The 25,371-nt window shown below is 40.3% G+C and overlaps 1 protein-coding gene across 1 annotated transcript in view; it reads left to right on the top strand.

Annotated features, from left to right (window-relative positions):
• The window catches only part of SH2D4B (SH2 domain containing 4B), a 192,460-nt gene that overhangs the window by 44,539 nt on the left and 122,550 nt on the right, over positions 1 to 25,371 (top strand). Inside the window, exons 2-3 of the mRNA XM_027861213.1 lie at positions 17,555 to 17,714; positions 18,365 to 18,512. Coding sequence (XP_027717014.1) covers positions 17,555 to 17,714; positions 18,365 to 18,512 — 308 coding nt within the window. The remainder of the gene's footprint in view (positions 1 to 17,554; positions 17,715 to 18,364; positions 18,513 to 25,371) is intronic.

Below are 25,371 nucleotides of genomic sequence, written 5' to 3' on the forward strand. Positions count from 1 at the left end.
TCCTTTCCTTTCCTTTCCTTTCCTTTCCTTTCCTTTCCTTTCCTTTCTTTTCTTTTCTTTTCTTTTCCTTTCCTTTCTTTTCTTTTCTTTTTTTTTGGTGAAGCAACTGGAGTTAAGTGACTTGCCTAGGATCACACAGCTAGTGCCAAGTGTCTGAGATCAAATTTGAACTCAAGTCCTTCTGACTCCAGGGCTGGGTGCTCTACCCACTGTACCACCTAGTTACCCTAAAGCCAGGTTTCTTAAAGCTAAGTCTAGGGTTGACCCCTTGTATGTCATGTTACATGGCATAGTAGATAGGATTTTGGATTTGGAGTTAGGGAGATTTGAGTTCAGAATTTGTCTCTGATGCTTACCAGTTGTAGGACCACTTAATTTCTCTTTGATTCATTTTCCTCATCTTTAAAATAGGAGAGATTATACCTGTTGTACATACCTCACCATACTGGTAGCACCAGATAATGCTGTAATGTATTGAGGATGGAATGCTGGATTTAGAATCAGGGAAACCTGGGTTCAAATTCCACCTCTGACACTTAAGAGCTGTGTGTCCATAGGCAAGTCATCTATCTCCTCTGTGTTTTAGTTTTCTTATCTGTAAAATGGGAATAAGAATAATACCTGTTTTACCTTCTCCATAGGGTTATCAGGGCAGCTGGGTGGAGTAATGGATAGTGTGTATGGCCTGAAGTCACAAAGACTCATCTTCCTGAGTTCAAATCTGGCCTCAGACACTAACTAGCTGGGTGACCCTGGGCAAGTCACTTAACCCTGTTTGCCTCAGTTCCCTCATCTATAAAATGAACTGGAGAAGGAAATGGCAAACCACTCCAGTATCTTTGCCAAGAAAACCCCAAAAGGGGTTAGGAAGAGTCAGACATGACTGAAATGACTGAAATAGGATTGTTATATGTCTCTAATGAGATAATGCATGTAATGCACTCTGACTAAAGTCCTGTATAAATATCAGCTGTTATTATGGATGAGAAGGGGGAAGGAGGTTGTTATTTCATTTTCTTTCCAGATATGAGAAACTAAGGATAGAGGAAGAGAGTGAATTAGGCAGTCAGATATGGCAAGAAGGTGCTGAGTCTGTCTAGTTCTCACTTCTGTGGAGCAGAGGCTGTGTGATGTTGTTATGGCACAGAGTTCTGCAGTGGAAGGGACCCAAAGAAGTCAATACATCAGACCCTCTGGAAGTCTGTCCTGTTCCCAAGTTCCTTTGGGAGGAGATTGCCCAGCTTCCCTTAGTCACTTCTTGTCAGGAGAGGCAGCCAGAGTGCCTGAATTCAATTATGACAAAACTAGTGCCCCGAGAGAGGATGTGAGCATCTGGAATCTAGGCAAAAGTCTCTAAAAGATTCTGTTCAGACCACACCCTTCCTACTCCATCCAGGTTCAGGGAAGGTCAGTATCCCTGGTGCCCTCACCCCAGGCTGACTGTACTTGGAGTCAGCCACCCCTGCTTCCCCACTAATTTCTGGCAGGAACTTACCATCCATGGGGTAGTTTGGCTAGACTCTTCCTACCCGAGCCAACAGTGAGGAGGTCATGGAACCCAAAACTGGACCAAAGGCTTTATACCTTTAATTCCTGCCTGTGCTATGGCATACAGGTGAACTTTCTAAGTCATCAAGGCCTGGGTATTATATGCAGTGATTCCTCCCCCCCTTCACTCCCTCCTTCTTCCAAAGGCAAACAAATAGTGAATTAGCTTTCTCTGAATGAGATATTCCCTGGATATGATGTATTTTTTTTGGGGTGGGAAATCACAGTCACAGAATCTCAGCTGAATGCAACCTCAGAGGCCATCTAATTCAACCACAAAATGAATAAGAATCACCTTTATAACATTTCTGATGAGTTCTTATCCTGCCTCTGTTTGCATGCCTTCAATGATGAGGAACTCATCACCTCCTGAGGGGGCCCATCCTGTTTATAAATAGCTTTGGTTTTTAGGAATTTTTCCCTTATGTTGAGCCCAAATCTGTCTTATTGCAATGTCTACTCATGCTCAAACCCTTAGTTTGGTCCTCTTGAATAAGTGGAATAAGTCAAATCCCTCTTCTAAGTCTTATCCTTTAGATGAGTCATTGGAGTCAACTCTTTAAGGGAGGATTTCCTTAGGCAGAGGTAGGAGACAAAAACATTCCCAGCAAGGAAAAGATCATCTCAAGGACACATAGCATATTTCCTAGAATTTTTTTTTGTTTCTGCCACTTGCCTAGAATCTTCTCTGGCTAGGATCAGTTTGCATCACTCAACATCAGCATTTTCACTTCCCAAGCCCATGGTGGTACCCCCTTACTTCTGTTTCTCTTTGGGGAGACTGTAATTGGGAAGAGCGCTGTACTCAGACTTGGAAGGCCTAAGTCCTGGATCTACCCATTACTAGCTATGATACTCAAGGGAGGTCAGTTTCCCTCTCTCAACCCCAATTTCCTCATTATAAAATGGGGCAACGATACTTTTTTATGCTGTGCTTTGCATATGAAGACGACATTACTGATGCTTTGTTAGCAGAGAAGACCCTTTGATGTGTTCTTCTACTGGAAGGCATGGGTTTACATTGAGCCATCTGTTCTTTCTCCCCTGGTGAATAACAGCAGTGAGATTTTGGAGTGGCTGCTCAGGGACAGTGCAGTCTGTGGCCAAAATGGAAGCTAATGTGCCCATATGGGACTTAGACCTTGCACCATTCTTCAGTACGAGCGTCTCTTAACTGAGGACAGGGAGTCATGTTCTTGCTCCACCATGTAACTGTTTCACAAGGAGTCACACCCACCCTACAAGAAAGATTAGTGGAGGCCACATTGTCAACCTGCTGGGACAAAGAAAGAATGAGGGCCTGGGATGTGTCCTCATCAAATGATGTTCTCTGAAGAGGAGCCTAACTTCTTAGATTCTTCTGCTGACAATCTGCTTCTAGCCACTATTGCCTACTATGTCAGAGAAATTATTGCAGCATGAAACTCCTTGGTTTCAAATAAGAAGCTTAGTCAGGACTGGAGGACTATGGAAATTCTTGACTTGTGGTACTGTGGGTCCTGCTGTCTTTTTGATTATGTGTGTATGTGAGATCTACGCTTTTAGATCTTACCCAGGAGAGTATATCATGTCTTTGTGTTCCTGGGGGATCAACTACCCTTAGTGCAGGGTCTTGCTGGTTTGTTTTTTATCTGGGAATAGTAGGATTCTGGGAAGGAACTGGGGAACTGGCCTAACTGGGTCAGATTGCTCGGGGATTGCTAGCATCACTGGTGCTAGATTGGATAATTGTTGGGTCAAGGATTTAGAGCTGCAAGGATAATAGTTTACACAGTATCAGAGATTTAGAGCTGGAAGAGACCTTAAAGGTCATCTAGTCCAACCTTCTTATTTTCTAGTTGAGGAAACTGAGGCCAGAAAGGAAGTGACTTGCCCAAGGTCACAGCATAAATGGCATGGCACGGATGCAGATGTGGGTTTTCAGACTCTAGATCCAGGACTCACTGAGTAGAATTTATAAGAATACAAGTAATTCCTCAATTGATAAATGATCAGAGGATATGACTAGGCAGTTTTCAGGGGAAGAAATTAAAGCTCTCTACAGTCATATGAAAAATGATCTAAATTCCAGGACTATTTCAAAAGCAGCTGAATTGGTCTCTCATCTGCAATTTTGGCTCTGAGTCTCCTCTTGTCTTCTTTTCCTTTGCTTGTTGTTCAGTCATTTCATTGCATCCAACTCTTCGTGACCCTACTTTGGATTTTCATGGCAAAGATACTGGAGACATTTGCCATTTCCTTCTCGAAGAGGAAACAGGCAAACAGGGTGAAGTGACTTACCCAGGACTTACCAGGATACAGCTACTGAGTGTCTGAGGTCAGATTTGAACTCATGAAGATGAGTCTTCTTGACTCCCAGCCTGGTGCTGCGCCACCCAACTGCCCCGTCTTCATTTTTAAGGGATGTTATCTTGGAAAGAAGCCAATATTCTTATATTCCCTAATCAACTGAACTGGTGACATTTGTGATTCTGTAAGAGCCTGAAGAATAAATTTACCTCCAGCTTTGCCTAGAGGAATCTGTCACTCAATTTGACTTTAAACTTTTTGTAGTTATAAAAGAAAGCTAGGACTACTGCCCAGTTATCCTGGTACTCATTGACTAGAAAGCAGTCTCCAAAGCAGCGTATATGAAAAGGCAGCTGATTGATTCTGTCACATTTACTCAGGGAAGTAGTCTGTGCTTTTTGCTTCTCATGACCATTAGCAAAAGGTCCTAAGACATCAGCAAAACCCAGATCTTCCTATTTCTTTGCATACACATGGTAGCTCATTTTTCTATCAAGTTTCCATTTAGTTGTGGATTTGACTAAAGAGATGCTCTTTTCCTGAAGAGTAGAGGTTTGGTTTAGGAACATGAGCATAACATATAGAACCATTTGTAGAAAACCATCTGTCTTTATCTGATGCTTCAATAATTTATGGGGATAGGGTGATTCTAGCTTCTTGAAGGGCTACCCTACAAGAGTATAAGCTCTAGCAGGTCATACTGGGCTAGAAAAGCTTCAAATCTGGGAATGAGTGGTATATTTGAGATTGGCACCAGCCTTCTTGTTGCTGTTCAGCCCTGTTAATCCCATTTGTTATTTTCTTGGCAAAGATACTGGAATAGTTTGCCATTTCCTTCTCCAGCTTATTTTACAGAAGAGGAAACTGAGGCAAACAGCATTAAGTGACTTGCCCAGTGTCTCGCAACTAGTAAGTATCTGAGGCCAGATTTGAACTCAGGGAAGATGAGCCTTTTTGACTTCAGTCTTGGTACTCTATCCACTGTCCCACCTAGCTGCACCAGCCTAGCTAAGTTTAAAGAGGTTTGTCCCTAGGTAAGCTAGAAGCCAACAAGGTTGTGAGCCACAACTATTCTCCAAAAGCGCCAGTTGAGTTGTAGATGGGTTATGGTTTGTGTCAGTAGAAGGGGAATCCACACTGTTGAAATGGAGTGTCCCTAAAGGGTTAATCTCTAAGGGCATAGCCATCTCTTCCATCTTGCAAAGATGACTATTTTTATCTTGCCATATATTGCATATTGTAACTCTTCTGTTCAAATAATGGTATCAAGGGATGCAGAATTTTAGCTTCTTCAGCCAATATTTTGCTTTACTTCCCCACTACTTCTCAGACATCTTCAGGCTAATGATATTACGTACTGCCTTCAACATCTTCTTTTTCCAAACAAATATAAACTTGATTCAATGAATACCCTTGTCTCACCCACACTCTATGACATTTGCATATAAAATTTTGATTCAAATCTCATTTTTAAGAGATAGAAAGCCTGTTTTAGTCTTCTTCGATGAACCAATCAACAAGCATTTACTAAATGCCTACTATGTAGTAGGCTTTGGTGCTAGGTTTTAGAGATGTAAAGGCAAAAATGAAATAAAACAGTCCCTTGGCCTATTGTGCTTGACCTTGGGATTAGGTTGAGGAGAAGGGGAGGGTGGCCAGTTAGGAAGAACATTTCAGTAGCATATTGTTTAATAGATTGATGGCTTCTGCCCAGCATCTCAGGACTATTAAAAACATATATCTGTAAGTTAGAAAAAAAGGCTGTGAATAGAGAGCTCATTTTTCTGGCACCTCTGGTCTATATGGGGATGATTATTCCCACACTTTCTGGGTTTGATTCCAGGTTTTCAACTGTTTCTCTTAAGAATACTTATCTAAGCCAGCTAATTTTGGCAATTAAGCTTAATTTAAACCTTACTAATTTTAATAGCATTCATTCTAGTGTTTGCTACCTCCCCACCTGCCAACCATTTAATCATGTCTCACCCTCCTGTGTCTCACTGAGCTTTCTTTTCTAAGCCTGTTGCAGTAGGAATCAGGGCTCTTGCTAATCATCCATATTGTGCTCTTGTCTCTCTAATGAAACTGGAAACTCTTTGACAGTGAGGGGCATATCCTGCAGCCCTTGGATCTTCTATGGATCTGAGATCAGTGTTAGACCCTGATGAGGTACTTAGTCAATCAAGTGTTTGTATAAATATTTAGGAACATTTAGATGAGTAGCCCGTGGAATTTTTAACTTCAGTGCATATATCTAGGATTGACAGGACAGATGAAAGTGGAAAGAGCACTGGATTTGGACTCAGAAGTCTTGGTATTAAAACTCAGCCAGGCACTTCAATTACCAATGTGATCTTAGGAATGTTACTTAATTTCTCAAGGTCCCAGTGTCCTTATCTTTAGAATGATGGGGTGGGACATAGATGACCTTTGAGGTTACTTGAAGCTCTAAATCTATGGTTCTAAAAGTGAAAGTATGGAGGGCATCCACTTCTGCCATGGTGGACAGCTGTGCAAAGTCATGGTGACAGGAAATGGAATGTCAAGTCCTGGGATTGGTGGTTAAATCAGTTTGGTTGAAACAGAAGATGGGTGAAAGGATATAATATCCAGGTCTATAAAGTGATTGGAGACAAATTATGGAGGGATTTTGATTTTTTGCATTTTATCTTAGAGATAGGTGTACGCTGGAGACAGCTCAAACTGGTTCTAGAGAGTGGATTGTTAAGTTTTTAGTTGAAATTAGTAAATGCTATAAACTTAGGCTTGGTTTATTGTTTCGTTGATTGTCTAGACTTAAGAAAGAGGAGAAAATGTTAAAATGCAGATTAAACTTAAAAGTGTGTTTTACATATCCATATATGTGTATATATGTACACACACACACACACACACACATTTCCCAGAAAGCTGGTTGTTAAACATTTACCAGCACATCACTGCCCAGAGGTAGCAGGAAAACACTGCAGAGTTATGAGCAGGAAGTAACATGGTGAATCTTGTGTTAGCAATATCTGTCAGTTGTATAGATCTTGGAGTGGAGAGCAAACAGTCTGAAAGTATTGAGATTAATTAGATGACTATTGGAATAATTTAGGTGACAGGTAATGAAGGTCTGAAGTAGAGTATTAGTAAATGGGAGAGGGAGAGCGTTACAAGAGATTTTGAGATAGAATTGAGGAGTCTTGGTGACTGATTGGACATGAGCATGAGGGAAAAGGAGAAAGTCAAAGATTATTCTAAATTTGAGAAGCCAGGTGGATATAAGGATGGCAGCATTCTCAACAGAAAGAAGAGCAGGCTTGGGCTGGAGAGTGGAGATAACATTCTGGTTACATTGAGTTTCATATCATAGATTATATTTAGAGCTGAACAAGACCTTACAGATTGTCTAGTTCAAGCCAGTTCTTTAAAAAATGATAAAAATGAGGCTCAGAGATTTTAAATGTATTGGGTCATGGAAAGAATAAATGAGACACCCAGAAATTGAACTGAGGTCCTCTGATTCCAAAGCCAATAATCTTTCCACTGTATCACACTGGATGCCAATGAAACATCCAGCTGTAGATGTTCAGCAGGCAATGGGCTACTTGGTCAAGTCAGTAAACTTTTACCAGTGATTATTATGTGCCAGGCACTGCTAAGTGCTGAGGATGCAAAGAAAGATAAAAAACAGTCCTTGCTCTCAAGACACCCTTATTTTAAATAGGGAGTTAACATTTAAATAACTAGGTACATACAAGTCATACTGAGAAAATGGGAGGTAATCTGAGAGAGGTAGGCACTAATAACTGGGGAATGGAGGGGAGACTCTGAAAGGCCTTTGGTAAAAAGGTGATGCTTGAACTGAGTTATGAAAGAATCTAGGGAAACTAAGAGGCAGGGGTGAGATAGGAGAGAAGGACATAGAGGACAGTCAATGAAAAATCACAGGGATGGGAGACAGAATGTTCTGTTTGAGAAATAGCAAATAGGCCAACATAGCTGGATCATAGAGTAGGTAGAGGACAGTAAAGTAAAAGAAAACCAGCAAGGTCTGAAAGGGTGATATGAAGACCTTTAAAGGCCAAACTTTACATTTGATACTAGATATAATAAGGAACCATTGGAGTTTATTGAATAATGAGAAGACATGATCAGACCTATACTTTAGAAAAATCACTTTGGCAGCTTCATGGCAGAAGGATAGATTAGAGCGGGGAGAGGCTTGAGGCAGGGAGGAGAGTGATGACCTGGAAAAATATTGAAATCTGAAAGGAACGAAGGTCACAGTGAAGATCAAAGAACAGGCTTCAGAGTGATGAAGCATAAAGAAAGGTTGAATGATCGATCATAGTCCGATAAGGGAATACTATAGTTTGTGAACATTGAAGTGGAACACATGGTTAATGACAAAATTAACAGTACCAAATTCTCTCTGTGTAGCAGGGGTGGACCCGAGGAGTAGGTCGTGGGAACTGGGTAGACTGAGAGACCAGGAAGTTAAGGTATTATGGAGAGAATCAATATACAGGAAGTCCCCTATCATGAGGGCAGGATTAGGGAGGTGAGAAGGATAGTGAGACAGGGACTGACTTCATTGAGGAGGGATGAAGAATGCTCTGGGAGCATTAATAGGTAAGTACCACCAAGATCTGGATTGGGTGATAAATTTGGATAGTATGAACCTTAAAGGAGAAGTTCTAGCTAAATGATGGCAGTTGAGGTAGAGTCTTAAAGTGGCAGTGAAGAGTAAGGAATATTCTTCCTCCTCTATCAAGACCACAGACTTAGGGATATAAAAGAAAAATATAGCCAGTCTTTAAAAGGGTGGCAAGGGAAGGGGTATCATCAGTAATGAGCCAGGTCTCAGAGAGTGACAGTAATATGGCAGAAGTGAGAAGAAAGAGCCTTAGGTGAAAGAAAATTTAATTATGGAGCAGGAATTACTGAGGGCACAATGGAAAAGGTGCTCAGATTTGGAGAGGGGGCATTGGGAGGAAGATCAGGAAGTAAGGAAACAGGCAGATGGAGACTTAGAATCACTGGGTTTGGAAGAGTGTAAGAGCTGTGACTATGCAGACCACCAAGGAATGAATCCACAGGAGTTAACTGCTTGGAGAGAAGGCCATCGATTAGATTGATGTCTCCCTCAAGGTCCAGCCTCATAGCAGGTGATGATGTTGTTTCTTGTGACACTTTAAGAGTCCTTCCTCACAGCAGTCAGGAGTAGGAGAACAGGAGGTGGTGCATTCTTCCCTACCCATGCTGGAGAAGGCCCTAAAGGGGAGGGGGAGTGAAGGTGGTCTTACTCCTGTGGTAGCCATCACTGAAGATGCCTCTGGCACGGGAACAGGGGTAACCAGGAGGCAATTGGAGGAGTTTTGTCCACTGGCATCCGGTCTAGCTGGTGCTGGAGATAGTGCTGGGGCATGAGGTCAGAGGTCAGGAAGAGATTTGGAAGTCAGCGATATACGGGTGATAGTTGAATCTATGGGAGATGATGAGATGACGAGATGAGAGAGAGGGAGAGGGAGAGAGAGAGAGAGTATATGAGCAGAAGAGGAGACCCTAGCCCTGGAGAAAATCCACTCTTAGTGGGTGGAAAATTTATGATGATTCAGGGGAAGGGAAAAAAAGCATTTATTAAGCACCAATTATATTCCAGGCAATGTGCTAAGTGCTCTACAAATATTGTGTTATTTTGATCCTCATAATAACCCTGGGACACAGATACTATGATTGTCCTAATTTTACAGCTGAGGAAACTGAGGCAGATAGAGATTAAGTGACTTTCCCAGGGTCATACAACTGTTAAGTATCTGAGGCTGGATTTGAACTCTGATCTTCCTGATCCCAGGCCCAGCACTCTACCCACTGCTCCAACTAGTTGTTATATTATGCTGCTGCTGCTGCTGCTACCACCACTACTAAGCAAAGAAGAATTTTAGGACTGTCAGATAGGTAGGAGGAGAACCTGTAGGATGTAAGTGTGTCTTGGAAGCTAAAGGAAGAAAGAGTATACAGGATGAAGGAGTAGTCAACAGAGTCCAAAGCTATGGAAAGGTCAAAGGTCTCTGGGGAAAAGTCATTGGAGTTAGCCATTAAGAGATTACTGGTAACATTGGAGAGAAAAATTTCAGTCCAGTGACTCAGCCTTCCTGAGTCTCAGCTTTCCCATTTGTAAAATGGGAATAGTAACAGATCTTCACAGAACTTTGTAAGTCTTAAAATGTTCTATAAATATGAGATATTATTACTACTAGAGTTGAATTGCATTTTTCTAGTCACTCTATTGTGCCTTCTCCCATCTCCCCAATCCACCCCTATCTGTTGTTCTGTTTAGCTCTTTATATCCAATATCTTTGTTTCTGCCTCCTGAATGAATCCTTTTATTTCCCTAATCATTCCTTTTTTGGACTCCCTCCAGTGTAGCCTCACTCTCTTGCCTCAGAGATGCGTCAAAGGTGGTACAGAGTTTCAGCCCTCCTTACCCCACTGAGCGGCTATCTCCTGACTCTTTTGTAACTCAAACCCACATAGCTTGGGCCACAGCTCAGAATAGCCTGAGTGCTTTGGCTGAGGCATGTGCTGCAGATGCATCTAAGGTTCTCTCTGCTATCACCCTGTCATCTAGCGTTACTGCTTTCCAGGTTTCTGTCACCTAGGAGCTAACAAAGCTTCAGATTATTTTTACCAATGAGAGATGGATTTGACATTTTTTCCCCTAGAGTTTAATTTCTTAGTTTTTATTTTCACATCCATTTCTTCCACCTTTTTAGGCCTCTGATATAATAGACACAGCTTAGTGCATATCCACAAACATTCCCACAAGAAACCTTTGTGGACACAATGCTTTCTCTCCCTTTTTGTAAAATTGTTAAGTTGGTCAAAGTTATCTTTGGTACCTGCCAGAGTACTATTAGGAGAGATACTGAGTCACAGAATCAAGGACTCATAGATTATAAGAGCTGAAGAAGATTTCAGTGTCATCTAGTTTAACTCATACTTACTAAGACATGAGTCTGGAGGACTCTTTTGGTGTAACTCAGATTAGGCCATATAGGTGACCTGTGTGTGTATATGGTTAATTCTATTTGTAGATCTGCTTATTTTATTATTTTTATTCTACTTAAAATAAAATAAGATGCAAAATCATACTGCATCAAACACTTGTCCACACAGCACTAGGGCAAATCTCTTACTCTTTTCATATAGAACCACTGATTATTACTCCCTCTCTCTCCCCAAACTGTTGGTTAGAGAATAGTATGAATAAGGCCAAAGTAATGGAGCCCATTCCCATTTTGGGCCAATTACTGTTTTCTGGTCCATGATTACAGGCCATGCTTATGGCTATTATTTGAAATAGTCACTGGATTTGGAGTCAGTGGTCATGGCATCCAAACCTAGTTTTGCCTATGGATGACGCACGTCAACTTGTCCGCCATTCTTTGTTTCTGAAATTTAGCTTTCTTACCTATAAAATGAAGAGAAGTTGTGGCGATGGGCCAGGTGACCTCTAAAATCCCTTAAGATCACACTATCATAGGCTTATAGCTAAGAGGCACCTCAGAGGTCATCTGGTCCAAGGTTCCAATATTTTGTTTGAAAGGAAATTGAGGCTCTGGCAGGTTGTGACTTGCCAAAAATCTTATAGGTAATTAAAGGTAGGGCCAGCATTCAAACATCAAATTCTTTGACTCAAAATCCTGCATTCTTTCCCATTATATCATAAAATAATGTGCTGCAACATTGAAGAGTTGGGTAGATGTCAACAGTATATATCCTAACAAAAAATAGAGAAATTCACAGCAGGGCTTTTACATACAGAATATCAGGTAACATATGATTTAAAGTCAAGTGAGCAATTAAGAGAGTGTTTTCAAATTTTTATTTTATTTTTTTAAAGATTAAGTCTCCCTATATGGACCAGGCTGGGTATCAGAGGCTCCTCACAGACTCTGTCTCACTTTGATCATCATGGGATCTTCTAGTTGCTCTGCTTTCTTACTGGGGATGGTTTGTTCCTCCTTAGGAAATGTTGTACCCCTTCCCTTACTTTTCCCCATCATGCATTCTCAGGAGCTCCACCATTTTAATGCCAAGCTTAATGCAGACATCAAATCAGCTTAGTCTACTGTGGTTCAGAATGACTGAGCATAAGAAATCAACCAACCTCAGCCTCCCTGGTAGCAGGAATTACAAGAATGAACTACTACACCCAGCTCAGAAACTGTTATGAAATACTGGAGGAGCAGGAGATGTGAGAGCAGTGAAATGGATAGGAGGAAATAGGATTTGGTTTAGATCTTGAAAGATCAATAGGACTTGGACAGGCAGATACACATTTGGAAATCGTTTTGTGAGTAAAGATACAAAGCAAGTTAGTAAGGGAATCTTCCTTTGTAAAAATTACTAATTAGCACCCATCAAGAAAAGCCAACAATAAGCCAACCAGGATTTATTAAATACTTACAATATGTCAGATACTCTGCTAAGCATGGGGAATACAAAGAATGTTTAAAAAAAGAATACCTGCCCTCAAGGAGCTCACATTCTATTGGGGGAGACAACATACAAATGATTATGAACATAAATGTAAATATGAGGTAATTTTGGAGGAAAGGTACTAGTGATTGGCGGAGGGGTGGTATAAAGGCTTGGGCTGAGTCTTGAAGGAAGCCGTGGAAGTCAGGAGGTGGAGATGACATGGGGCAGTATTCTAGGCATGAAGGAGGGCCAATGAAAAGGCATGGATTTGGGAGATGGAATATTATGTTTGAGGAACAGCAAGATGGTCAATGTTTTGGACTATAGAAGGAAGTAAATAAGAATCCTGGAAAGGTAGAATGAGGCCAGGAAATGAAGGGCTTTAAAAGCCAAACATATGATTTTAGATCTGATCCTAGAAATAATACAGGGTCACTGGAGTTTATTGAGTAGAGGAATTATAAGGTCAGACCTGGGTTTTAGGAAAAATCACTTTGGCAGCTGAGTGGAGGATAGACTGCAGTAGAGAAAGAATTGAGGCAAGGATACCAGTCAGCAGGATATTGCAATAGTTCAGGTATGAGGTGATAAGGGCCTGCACCAGGGTGGCAGCTATAAGAGTAGAAATAAGGAGACGTATATGAGACATGTTGTGAAGGCAGAAATGCTAAGATTTGGATTGGATATGTGAGTTGAGCGATAAGACAACAGGTTGGATATGTGAGTTAAGTGTGAGTGAGGAGTCAAGGGTGATACCTGGGTTGTGAGTCTGGGAGACTGGAAGGATGGTGCTGAAAGTAATAGGGAAGTTAGGAAGAGGGGGAGAGTTTTGGGGAAAATATAATGAGTTCTGTTTTGGACATATTGAGTTTAAGATATCTATAAGACATCCAGTTTGAGATGTCCAGTTTGAGATGCACAGATGGAGGTCAGGAGAGAGATCAGGGCTGAATAAATACAGAATCTGAGAATCATCTGCATTGAAATGATAACTTAATCCAGGAGAGTTGATGTGATTACTAAGTAAGATAATATAGACTGAGAAGAGAAGACCCGGGAAGACTCTTGGGAGACACCTATAGTTAGTGACAATTTTCTGGCAATATTCAAATAGATCTGTGCTGTCACTGATATGGCTATTTCACTCAAAAATTACTGTTTCTATAGAAATGAGTTCCATATATATATATATATCTATCTCCATCTATCTATCTATCTATCTATCTATCTCCATATATATATATATATATATATCTGCATCCTTGGCCTCTCTCTGGAGTTCTAGTCATAGACCACAACTGCCTATTGGGCATTCTGAATACTCCTATAGAAATCTCAATTCCAACATGTCCAAAATATTATCCCCTCCCCACTTCTTTTCTTAAGTTCCCTATTTCTGTCAAAAGACATCATTGCAATCACTGAGATTTACCATGCCAGTGTCATAATTGGGTTCTCACTTTCCCTTACGCCATGTATCCATTCAGTTGCCAAGTCTTGTCGACTCTACCTCTGCAACACCTCTCATATTTGTCCCCTTCTCTTCACTTATACAACCAGCAACCACATCTAGCACCAATCACTTCTTGTCTGAACTACTGAAATAACCTCCTAATGGGTCCTTGTATTGTTCCTTCTCTAATTCATTCTCCACATAGCTTCCAAAGAGAAATTGATCAAGTACAGGTTCAGCCACGCCATTCTCCACCTTATTAAGCTCCAGTGGCTCCCTATTGCCTGTAGGATTAAATGCAAACTCTTCTGTTTAGCCCTTAAAGGCCTTCACACTTTGTCTTAAGCCTCCCTTTTCAGTTTTATTACATGTTACTCCCCCTCACACTCTGTATGTTCAGTTTAGTCAAAGTGATCTTGCTATTCCTCACAGATGACACTCCATCTTTAACATCTGTCACTTTGCCCAGGCTTCCTTACATGCCTGTAAGGCACTTCCTTCTCATCTCCACCTCCTATAATTTCTAGCTTCCAACTACAAACAAGCATAAAAAAATTTGCCGAAAGCTAATATTTAGAGAAATGTCAATTAAAACACCTCCTGGGTTCTACTTCACACCCATCAGATTGTTAAGGATGACCAAAAGAAAAAAAAAATAGAAAAATGGCAACTATTAGAGGGGCTGTGGGAAAGCAGGCATATTTATGCCTGACTGTTGGTGGAGTTGTGAATTGGTCCAACCATTTTGGAAAGTAATTTGGAGCTACGCCCTCAAAATGTGCGTACACATTGACTCAGCAACGTCACTACTAGGACTATACTCAAAAGAGATCAAAGAAAGAGGAAAAAAAAGTGTGTGTGTGTGTGTGTGTGTATGTGTGTGTGTGTGTTTATAGCAGTTCTTTTTGTAGTGACAACTGGAAACTAAGGGGATGCCTATCACTTGAAGAATGGCTGAACAAATTGTGGAAAAGAATGTAATAAAATATTATTAAACCATAAGAAGTGATGAAAAAGACAATTTCAGAGAAACCTGAGAAAGTTTCTCTGAACTGATGTTGAATATAGCTAACAGAACTAAGAGAACAATTTATGTAATATAACTACACTGTAAAGTAAAAGAGCGGAGCAGCTACATGGCACAGCGGATGGAGTGCCAAGCCTGGAGTCAAGCAGAACTGAGTTCAAATCTGGCCTCACACACTGACTGGCTATGTGACCCTGGGCAAGTCACTTCACCCTGTTTGCTTACGTTTCCTCATATGTAAAATGAGGTGGAGAAAAAAATGGCAAGCCACTCCAGTATCTCTGCCAAGAAAATCCCAAATGGGGTCATGAAGAGTCAGACACGAACAACAAGACTGAACAACAACAAAGTAAAACAATAGAAACAACAACAGTGACTCTGAAACACAAGATCTCTGATCTATTCAATCAACTGTGATTATAAAAGAAGAATGATGAAACATTCTACTCACCTCCTTATAGAGTGGGAATAGGTTAAAGCTACACAAAAAGACCAATGTGGGAATTCAGCTTTGCTTGATTATATTTATTTGTTATAAGGGTTGTTCTTTTCCTTTTTTCCCCAGTGGGGGGGAGGGAGGTGAGAAGAAGGAGGAGACGTTTGTGATAAAGCTGCCTAACAAAAAAATGTCCTTGAAACAATAAAAAGAAAATTCACAAAAGACAAAGAAGGAAGGCCTGAAGGAAACATAGAGAAATAGGACAGCTTTGAAAATTACAAGTTGAATGCTCATTTTATTATAGTACATGTTAAATTCAGAAATTTTAAAAAAGATATATAATACTTAGGTTCTTTCGAGATGCAATTCAAACACCATCTACTACATGAGGCCTTCACTAATCTCTCAAACTGCTAGTTAAGTGCCTGTCCCTCGAATTACCTTGCTTTTACTTATGCATAATATATACATACATACAAATACATGTTCCCTTGAGGGAAGGGACTGCTCCATTTTTGTCTTTGTATTCCCAGCGCCTAGCATGGTACCTGGCACACAGCATGTAGTCTCGAGATTGACCCTTGTAGATGGCAATACATCCATGCTTGTCTTATCAAGACTCCCCTTTTAGTCAAGTGTCTCCCTAGTGCTTCTAGGATCAAAATGTTTCTGTCTAGCTTTTACAACTCTTCACAATATGGCCCCTTTCTACCTTTCTAGTCTTGAAAGCACAGTGCTAGGCACATACAGAGAGCTTAATAAATGTTTATTGACAGACTTACTGATTCTTGTCAATATCTTCCTGTATGTTTGCTAAAGGGGGTCTATTCAGTGTGCTGGGGGGGGGCTTCTTTTGACATTGGGAACACACACAATGGAACACACAAGCTGTTCATTGGTTATCTCTCTTACCAGTCCAATTTCTTTTTTGATTGTGCATTTCTTTGGTTAAATCTTTTAATGTGATCTCTATATTCCTGGTAGTATCTGCTATTAAACCAAACAATCCAAAGCCTGGAAGGTGATCTATTCCCTCTGCCTCTGGCCAGGCTAGCATCTCTATCTTTCCAGGACAAGGCTCACACCTTGGCCCATGTGATTTGGTACTTGTGTTCTGGCTTTATAGCTTTACTTGTTTAAAAGGCATTCCCTTGTAAAGACAAACTAAACAAGGCAAGATACTATCAGATCCAGGCTTGCCAGGCAAACAGAGGCACTCTCCCCCTATTTTTCCTTATTGGGTCTACTGTGAGGCTATTGCTTAAGCAGAATTTGAATTTTTCTTTGCTGTTTTTCTGATTTCCTTTTTATCTGATCTCAGCTGGTCCTCACAAAATTCCAGTGAGCTGGGTGTTACAGATCAAATGTGATATTTGTAAAAAGCACTTAGCACATTGTCTGGCACACAGTAGGCTTATTCCCTCCACCCTCTCCTTATATTCTTCTTCTTCAGTCTGTAATAATGAACACAACAGAAAATCAGACAGCTTGGCCTCCAAGCTCATTTGTTGTTGTCTTTTGTACTGGGAAGTTACGGTTTTTTTAATACTTCTTTCTGGAAGATTCATCCAGGCATGTCTCCTTATATATTGTCATACTCTGCTCCTAGCCTCTTTCAGACAATAAATTCTCAGAGGGCAAGGACTGAAAGACAGTGTGGTATAGTGGTAACAATGCTCTGTGGGGAGACAGGAGACCTGGATTCAAAGCTTACTTTTTAAATATATATATATATAATTTTTAACATTCGTTTAAAATTTTTTTTGAGTTCCAAATTCTCTCCTTCCTTCTGGTCCTTCCCCCACCCCAAATCTTGCTTTTTTTATTTTTGGAAACTTATTAGTTGATTTCAGGGGAAAAGAAAAAAAACAAAAAACAAAAACTAACTTCCTAACAATAAGAGCTATCTACAAGTATAATGGGCTACTCTAGGAGGTAGTAGATATCTCCTCATTGGTGGTCTTCAAGCAAAAGCTAAAAAACTATTTGTCATGTACATTAATGGTGTAGATTGTTTGCCATGGGCAATTTACCATATCTCAGAGTCACAGTGTCTTTATTTGGAAAATGGGGAAAAGAATACTCTACTACCTACCTTATAGAGTTGTTGTGAGAAAACTGTTTTGTAAATATAAATATGGGTGGTTATCACTTAGTTTTGCATTTCCCTCAGCGTCTGGCATAGGTGCTTAATATGTACTTATTAAATTAAATTAAAACCCTGTTTGGTGTTAGCATATGTATTTGCTTCAGCTATTTATTTTCTAACCAACTGATCTTGTATTATTTTCCTTCCTCCCTCCCTGTTTTGGGGTGTGTATCACAGCAAATAGTAAACACATTCAATGGCTTCATGGGATAGATGGCGAAGTTTGGGTCTGGATTATGGGAGAAGCCCCAGACGACAAGCCATATGAACAGATTTCCGAGGAGCTGATAGCAGAAAGGGCAAGACGACAGGCCCAGAAGGAGGCCAAGGAACTCTGGTGAGAAGACATAAACATGGTGTCATGGAAAGGCCACTGACTGGGAGACAGAGGACTTGCAGTGTAAATTGCAGTCCTGACACTTTTTAGCTATTTGACCTCGGGCAAATCACTTTACCTTTTTTCCCTGTAAATTAAGGAGTTGGGCAAAATGAGCTCCAAGCTCCCTTCTAGTTCTAAATCCTGTCATTTTAGGACCACATTTAATGGAGGATAGCCAGAATGGTGGCAAGATAATAGGCTTTGCAAGATTCAGGGCCTAAATGGATTGGTTTCTTGGCAGATCCTGGGGTGACAGTTATGCAGTTAATTTTCTGAGTAGGAGAGTAAATGAAGACATTCTTTCTAGGAAGGATTATCCGAGGGACTTCCTGAAGTATAATTAGCAAGGACTAAAATTTTAGAGCAGGCTCATTATACTGTAGGTAAGGACTTTCCTGTCCTTACTTCACTTCGCAGGCTGTCATGAAGTGAACTGTTCAGTCCCCCAGCGATTTTATCCAGGATTTGCTTAAAAATCCATTATTTCTGTTCCCTCATATCAGAAATTCAAGTGGCAATTGTATACAGGTATTTTTAAAAGCTCTTTCCTTCTTTTTGTTTGCTTGTTTCAAAATAAGAGCTCATGTTTACTGGTATTCTCTTGGAAGGAGACAAAAGGAGGCAGAAATCACAAAGAAATTCCGGGATGCTATGGCAAACGAGAAGGCTCGGATCTTGGCAGAGAAATGGAAAGTAGAGATGGAAGACCGAAAGGCAGCCAAAGTTCTGGAGGAGAGGATCCATGAGGAATTCAAGGTTGGCTAATAGTCATTTAGCACATTCGTCTTTGTTCTTCAGACCCTTTACTCTGGGGATATGAAGGGACTGTCACTTATTTATGATTCTCCTGAAAACTGGGTGTCCCTGGTTGTTTTATAAAACAACTGAATTTCAAAACTAAGGAAAACCTGGCTCTGGTCGACCCTTTCAGTTTACGGGTGAGGAAACTGAGGTCAAGAGAGGCCAAGTGGTTACTCCCAATGTCATATGCTTGTGATTTATATCTATATCAGAGAATCATAGAATTTAGAACTAGAAGTGACCTCAGAGGCCAATGAATTCAAATCATACACAAAAGCAATCTGCACTATTAACATACTTGACAAGTGGTTTACAATCATTTACCAAAACTTGTTTAGTCATTCCCCAATTGATGGGCATCCCTTCAATTTCCAATTCTTTGCCACCACAAAAAGAGCTGCTATAAATATTTTTGTACATATAGGTCCTTTCCCCTTTTTTTGATCTCTTTTGGATATAGATCTGGTAGTGATATTTATGGGTTAAAGGGTATGCACAGTTTTATAGCCCTTTGGGCAAGGTTCTAAATTGTTCTCCAGAATGGTTGAATCTGTTCACATCTCTACCAACAGTACATTAGTGTCTCTTTTTTTTCCCACTGTAACTTTATTCTAATGCAACCAGCTCTGATCTGCAATGGACATCTTCCATTCCCTGGAATATAAAATCCATTTTTTTTAAGGACCTATGATTTTGTTCCTAACATGTTACGTATTAGAAGACATCTAGCCTGAACTTTTCAAGCCGTAGGTGAGGGAATTGAGACCTAGTGAGATTTGTGCAAATGACAACCTTAGTGAGTGAGAGAGAACCATTTAGGTGAACGGGATTTAGAAAGAAGGAGCAGCCCCGATTTTCTTCCAAGGTAGAGAGGGTGGTATCTTCATGGTTGAGATGTTCCTTTACCTCTGTTCTTCAGAGCAGTGTTTCTCAGCCCAAACTATACCATGGAGAGGACAGCTTCTTTTTGTTTCCAGAGGTAGCGGGCTCCCCAAATCGAAGATCCCCAAATGGAGGCTGAGTGATTAGTTGAATATCATGGGGGCGTAGAGGGGTGCTCCTGCTCAAATACAAGTTGGATTTGATAACCTCATTCTTTGGTCTTTAAGAAGTTTTTCATAAGTAACTTTCCAGAGATCACAAGACTAGTTAGAGGCAGAGCTGGCACTAGAACGAAAGTCTTCTGATTCCCAGGACAGTACTCTCTCTAGTGGACCACTGACCACTGGAAGCACAGTAATAGTAATAGATCTAGAATTAGAAGGGATGTTCGAGATCATTTAGTCAGACTCCCTCATCTTACAGATAAGGTCACTGAGTGTCAGAAAGGGGAAGCAACTTGTCCCAAGGTCATCAGGTGACCTTGTAAAAAAGTGGCAGAGCTGGGCTTCTACTACTGTTCCTATGATTCCAAGAATCCCTTTCATGACACCATGTTTCTTTCCATGTCTTTGGAAATATTCTCTGGCTATCCCCTTCTACTTGATCTAAGAGGCAGCATAAAGTGCTGTCTAGAGCACTAGGCTTGGAATCAGAAATACCTGGGTTTAAATCTCACCTCAGACATTTGTTAGTTGTGTGACCCTGGGCAAATCACTTAATTTCTCTGTGCCTCAGTTTCCTCATCTGTAAAATGAAGGGGTTGGATGTGATGACCTCTAAACTCCCTTTTAGCTCTACATCAGTGATACTGTGATCATTATTTAAGCATCACAGACAGAGGATTCAATTATGACTTGGCTCTGCAACAGCGTGGGTTCTTCCTTTGACTTTATTGTGCTACTGATTTCAAAGGATGGGGAAATGACAGGCAGCCACTCTGAATACCAGGATGCCATTGGGTTAAAAATCTCTTCATGTTTAACTGCAATCACAGAAAGCCCTTAAGAAGTGTGACTTTCATGAATGATTCAATCAGGGTACAGAATGAAATGAAGATCAGTTAACAAGCCCACTTTAACAAGTTTAAAATATTTAACAAGTCATTAATCATCTTTCTGCAGTGATGACCACAGCATATTTAAAATGATCTCAGAAAAGGGGAAGGAAAAAGCCTGAACTCCATTAAAGTTTCATTATCTTGAAACATTCAGATTTGCAAAATGAAATCTCACTGTCCATTCAGGTGATATGTTTAATTCCCCACCAAATTGCCTCAGACCTACTTACCTTAGGGTAATCAATTGCTTTTCTATCTCTTGATGGGTATAGGGGTTTAAATTTGGCTAGACTAGATAAATGATGTTTGCCATTATCAGAGTGAGTGATGATCCCAATTTCCCCCTAATTTTCCTACCCCCCCAACTCACTTAGCCAAGTGATATTTAATATATAATGCTGGAATCTAAGTGTGATATTTCTGGATTTAATGTTTAAGAACCACGAATGTTTTTATGCATCCTCTAATGTGGACAAATAAGCATGTTTTAAGTAATTGGAATTAAGTGCTCCCTAATGTTCCAAGAATACACTGATGAACTGAATACCTGTCATCCAAGGACCAGCATCATTGAGTTCTGAAAGGCTTGTTGCCAGAATGGTCAAGATTCAAACTCAGGTCTTCTGACTCAAAGACTAGTGCTCTATCAGCTGAAGTTATTTCCATTTGCAGCCTGCATTTCTCAGGGTAATAGGTTCTTTTTATACATGGCACTTATTTCTCCACTCTGTCTTTTGCTCCTTCCTCATTTCCTCCTCTTTGACTTCCCTGGTTTCTTTCAAGTCTCAGCTAAAGGCCTACCTATTGCAAGAAGATTTTCTGGGTCTTCCTTGACCTCAGTGCCTTCTCTCTGACACTATTCCTGATTGATCCTCTGTGTGTGTATATGTGCACACACATTTATGTGTATATACACATATATGCATGCATACACATATGTATATATGCATGTTCACACATATACATATGTATGTAATACATATATGTATTTGCTTATATGTGTTATATATCCACATATTGCCATCTATCTATCTATCTATCTATCTATCTGCATGTTGTCTCTCCCATTAGACTTTGACCCTGAGAGCAGGGTCTTTTTTCTCCCTTTTCTTTATCTCTCTAGCACACACAGTAAGTAAACCCTGTTGACTGACCATGTCACACCACAATTGAAGGTGTCCACTGGAATCTTAACTTTCTGTATGGGATGGAAGCCTCCTCAAGGTAACATACAAATGTGTGGATGGATTATATATCTTAGGAAGATTTTTCCAAAGGGCAGAACCTAGTCTTAGCCAAAAAGTTCTAATGCACTGATGATAATAGCCAGGAAACGGACACCAAGTCAAGTCAAGCCAAGAAACATTTGTTAAGCAGTTATCATGTGCTGGCACTGGGCAACGTACTGCAGATATAAATGCAAGTAAAAAGACTGTCTTTGCCTTCAAGGAAATTACATTCTCGTGTAATAATGTGGCTGTTGTTTGGTCATTTTTGAGTTGTGTCTGACTCTCCATGACCCCATTCGGGGTTTTCTGGGCAGAGATGCTGAAGTGGTTTGCCATTCCCTTCTCTATTTCATTTTACAGATGAGGAAACTGAGGCAAACAGGGTCAAGTGACTTGCCCAAGGTCACATAGCTAGTGAATATCTGAGGCCAGATTTGAACTTAGAGAGATGAGTCTTTTTGACTTCAGTCTGGCACTCTATCCACTATGCCACCTAGTCCTAGCACACAAAAAAAGGATCTGAAAAGGAGGGAAGGAGGTACCCATTCTGATGATGTGGTAACAAAATCTAAAGAATGAAAGATGACTGGTCTAGGCCTTTCCTCCAAATGGAGGTCCTAGAAGGAACTCAACAAGGAGAGAAGAGGATCTCAGAGGGTGAAAGAGAAGGGAACTGAAGCAACCCTGCTAGTGTATTTTCAAAAAGTGTGATACTGGAATACAGCGCTTCCTAGTGTGGCTAAGATGGAAACAGCTTCACATTTTCTAAAGAAGGTCCCAGGAAAAGCAATAAAACTGATACTTAGGTATAATGCTAAGCATAGTGCCTGGCACATAGTAGGCACTTAAAATGTTTATTGAGTGATTCATTTATAGGGTCATTTCCATGAGCAGACAGTAATTGAAGAAGTCACTCCTATAGCTATGGGCCAGAGTAGGACCATTTTACCATCTTTTTTCATGCCCTACTACAACTTGAAATCTGGGAGGTATTTACTCATTGGGAAACAGACTCCTGGAACTGGAAGGGATCTTAGCAATCATTTAGTTCATCTGCTTCATTTTAGTGAATTACTTAATCAAATTTATTAAGTGTGATATGTGTGAGGCGCTGTGTTAGATGCTGGGGTTACAAAGAGAAAAATGAAAGTTTCTTGTATTAGATTCTATGATATTTTATAGATATCAAAATATAATAACAACAATAACTATCATTTTATAGTAGTTTGAGGTTTTCAAAACATTTTACATATGTTATTTCATTTGATCCTCAGCACAAATGAGGACCTACCTGAGAGGAAGGTGTTTTTGTTATTCCCCATTATACAGATGAGCAAACTGAGGCATAGAAAGACAAGTGACTTGCCCAGGGTTACATGACTAGTAAATGTCTGTGACAGAATTTGAATTCAGATCTTCCTGATTCCAAGTTTAGCACTGCACCAACTATCTGACAACTATAATTATAATCATCATCATTATTGTCATTATTGCTGTGAGGAGCTACGTGTAGCCCTGTGAGGCATTAAAGTTGAATCTGCCTGTTTTCCCCGTTCCTCAGTTCTCATGGATGTCATTATAATTTGCTCTAATAGTCTGGTTTTAATCACAAATAAGAGACCTGTCAATGTTCAGAATTAGGCATGTTTTTACTCTTAAAGTGCTAAATAATACACCTTGGGTGATCATTTTTTAGTCTGGTATGTTTAAGATATAGCTACAATCATTGACTCTTTGATACTGAGGCAACTATCCACAGGTCTGGTGACTCCAAGTTTGTTTGTCCAACTACACATGTGAGCTGCCCTCCCTGTTGTCTCTTCCTACTTTGACCTTCTCTCATCAGTTTATGGGAGACATCAGGAGCCCTGGTCCCTGTTGGGCATCTGTCAAGGAGTCACCTCCAGCTCAGTGATATTTTCCATTGACAGTAGGCAGGTGCGTGACCTATGTGGGTCATGTATGGTGTGAAATTACTGATGAGTTATCAGGATGAGACAGACTAGATTAGCTGAGCTGCTAAGAGAGCTGGCCTGGGCCCAGCAAGGTCTCCTGAACTCACATGGAAAAAGTATCCATTCTTCATCTTCTCAGGATTTTCCTGGAAATGGAATAGGCTAATTAAATTGAACATTTCATATTGGTTTAGACATTTGTATTTTAAAAATAATTATTAGGAGAAATGAGAAAATTGACATTTTTAGTGAATGCCATAGTTAATACTATAATTGATAATCATGTTGATAGGGATAATGATAATTGTTCCTTGATGATCTCTGTCCTGCTTGGGTAAAACAATTACAGTTGTAATAATATTGGTTGGCTAAGTGTATAAGTTGGAAGGAGGAATCTGTTATTTTGACAATAATACTACACATGCTTCCTTTCTATGCTGGTCACATTACCAGACATATTCTATCTCAAAATACGTGGCCAGTTGGATTTCTATTTTCATAATGAGTTTATTTCAGATTTTTGCGGTTTTCTCAAAATAAAATGAATGAATAAAGAAACATTTCTTAAGTGTCTGCTCTGTGCCAGGCAATGCATAGATGCTGGAGAAACAAATACAAAAGTCAGGTAGGAGTTGACACAGGCATTTACTAACTGTGTGACCCTGGGCATATCACTTAACCTCCCATAGCCTTAGTTCCCTCATCTGGAAAATGAGGATAATAATAGCAACTACCTCACAGGGTTGTTGTGAGGATCAAATGAGATAATACATGTAAAACACACCGTAAATGTTAAAGCATAATATAAAGGTGATGATGACGATGATGATGATGATGATGGTGACAATGGGAAGATAGCATATACATGGGAGTGATAACCAGGAAAGATGATTTTGCTCTGGGGAGTCACAGGGCTTGCTAGCAGAGTAATGAAGCAGATTGTCATGTACTTTTCAATAGCAATGACAGTATTGGATTGGATAAGCAGATTGGGTTACCATTCCCAGGGCAAGAGCTGGAAAGTGGAAGGGTAATTATGGCGTTGGGGGGAGGGGAGTAGTGTATGGGTGCAGGGGTAGATGGCAAGAAGTCCAGGTAGGGCCTGAGTTTCTTGGTGAATGATTAAATGAGATATGAAGAGTGATCTGGGACCATTAGATAGGTGAATTCACGCTTACTTGCCAATAAGGATAGCTCAGCTCAGGGCAGAGTAACCATCCATTAGCTTTTAAACTTTTTCTTCAACCTTTATCTTTTAAATGTATTCTAGCAGATTCACCATCTTAGGATGGGAGAAATAGGCTTGAGGAAGTCCTCTGAATAATTCAGACATCCCAAAGAGTTTCTTCTTTTCCCAATAAGAGAATTTTCAAAATAAACAAACTTTTTCTCTAACCTGTCATTCAGTTGTTTTCAGTTGTATCTGACTCTTCATGACCCCATTTGGGGTTTTCTTGGCAGAGATGCTGGAAGGGTTTGCCACTTTCTTGCTCAGCTCATTTTTTAAAGATGAGGAAACTAAGGCAAACAGGATTAAGTGACTTGCCTAGGGTCACATAGCTAATAACTGTCTGAGGCTGGATTTGAACACAGAAAGATGTCATCCTGACTTGAGGCCCAGCAATCTATCCACTGCATCACTTAGCTGCCCTGAAAACAACCAATCTGTCTAGAAGATGACAATTCACTTT

The sequence above is a fragment of the Vombatus ursinus genome, unplaced genomic scaffold (assembly GCF_900497805.2).
Source record: "Vombatus ursinus unplaced genomic scaffold, bare-nosed wombat genome assembly UNPS02000749.1, whole genome shotgun sequence".
In the NCBI taxonomy this organism is placed as follows: Eukaryota; Metazoa; Chordata; class Mammalia; order Diprotodontia; family Vombatidae; genus Vombatus; species Vombatus ursinus.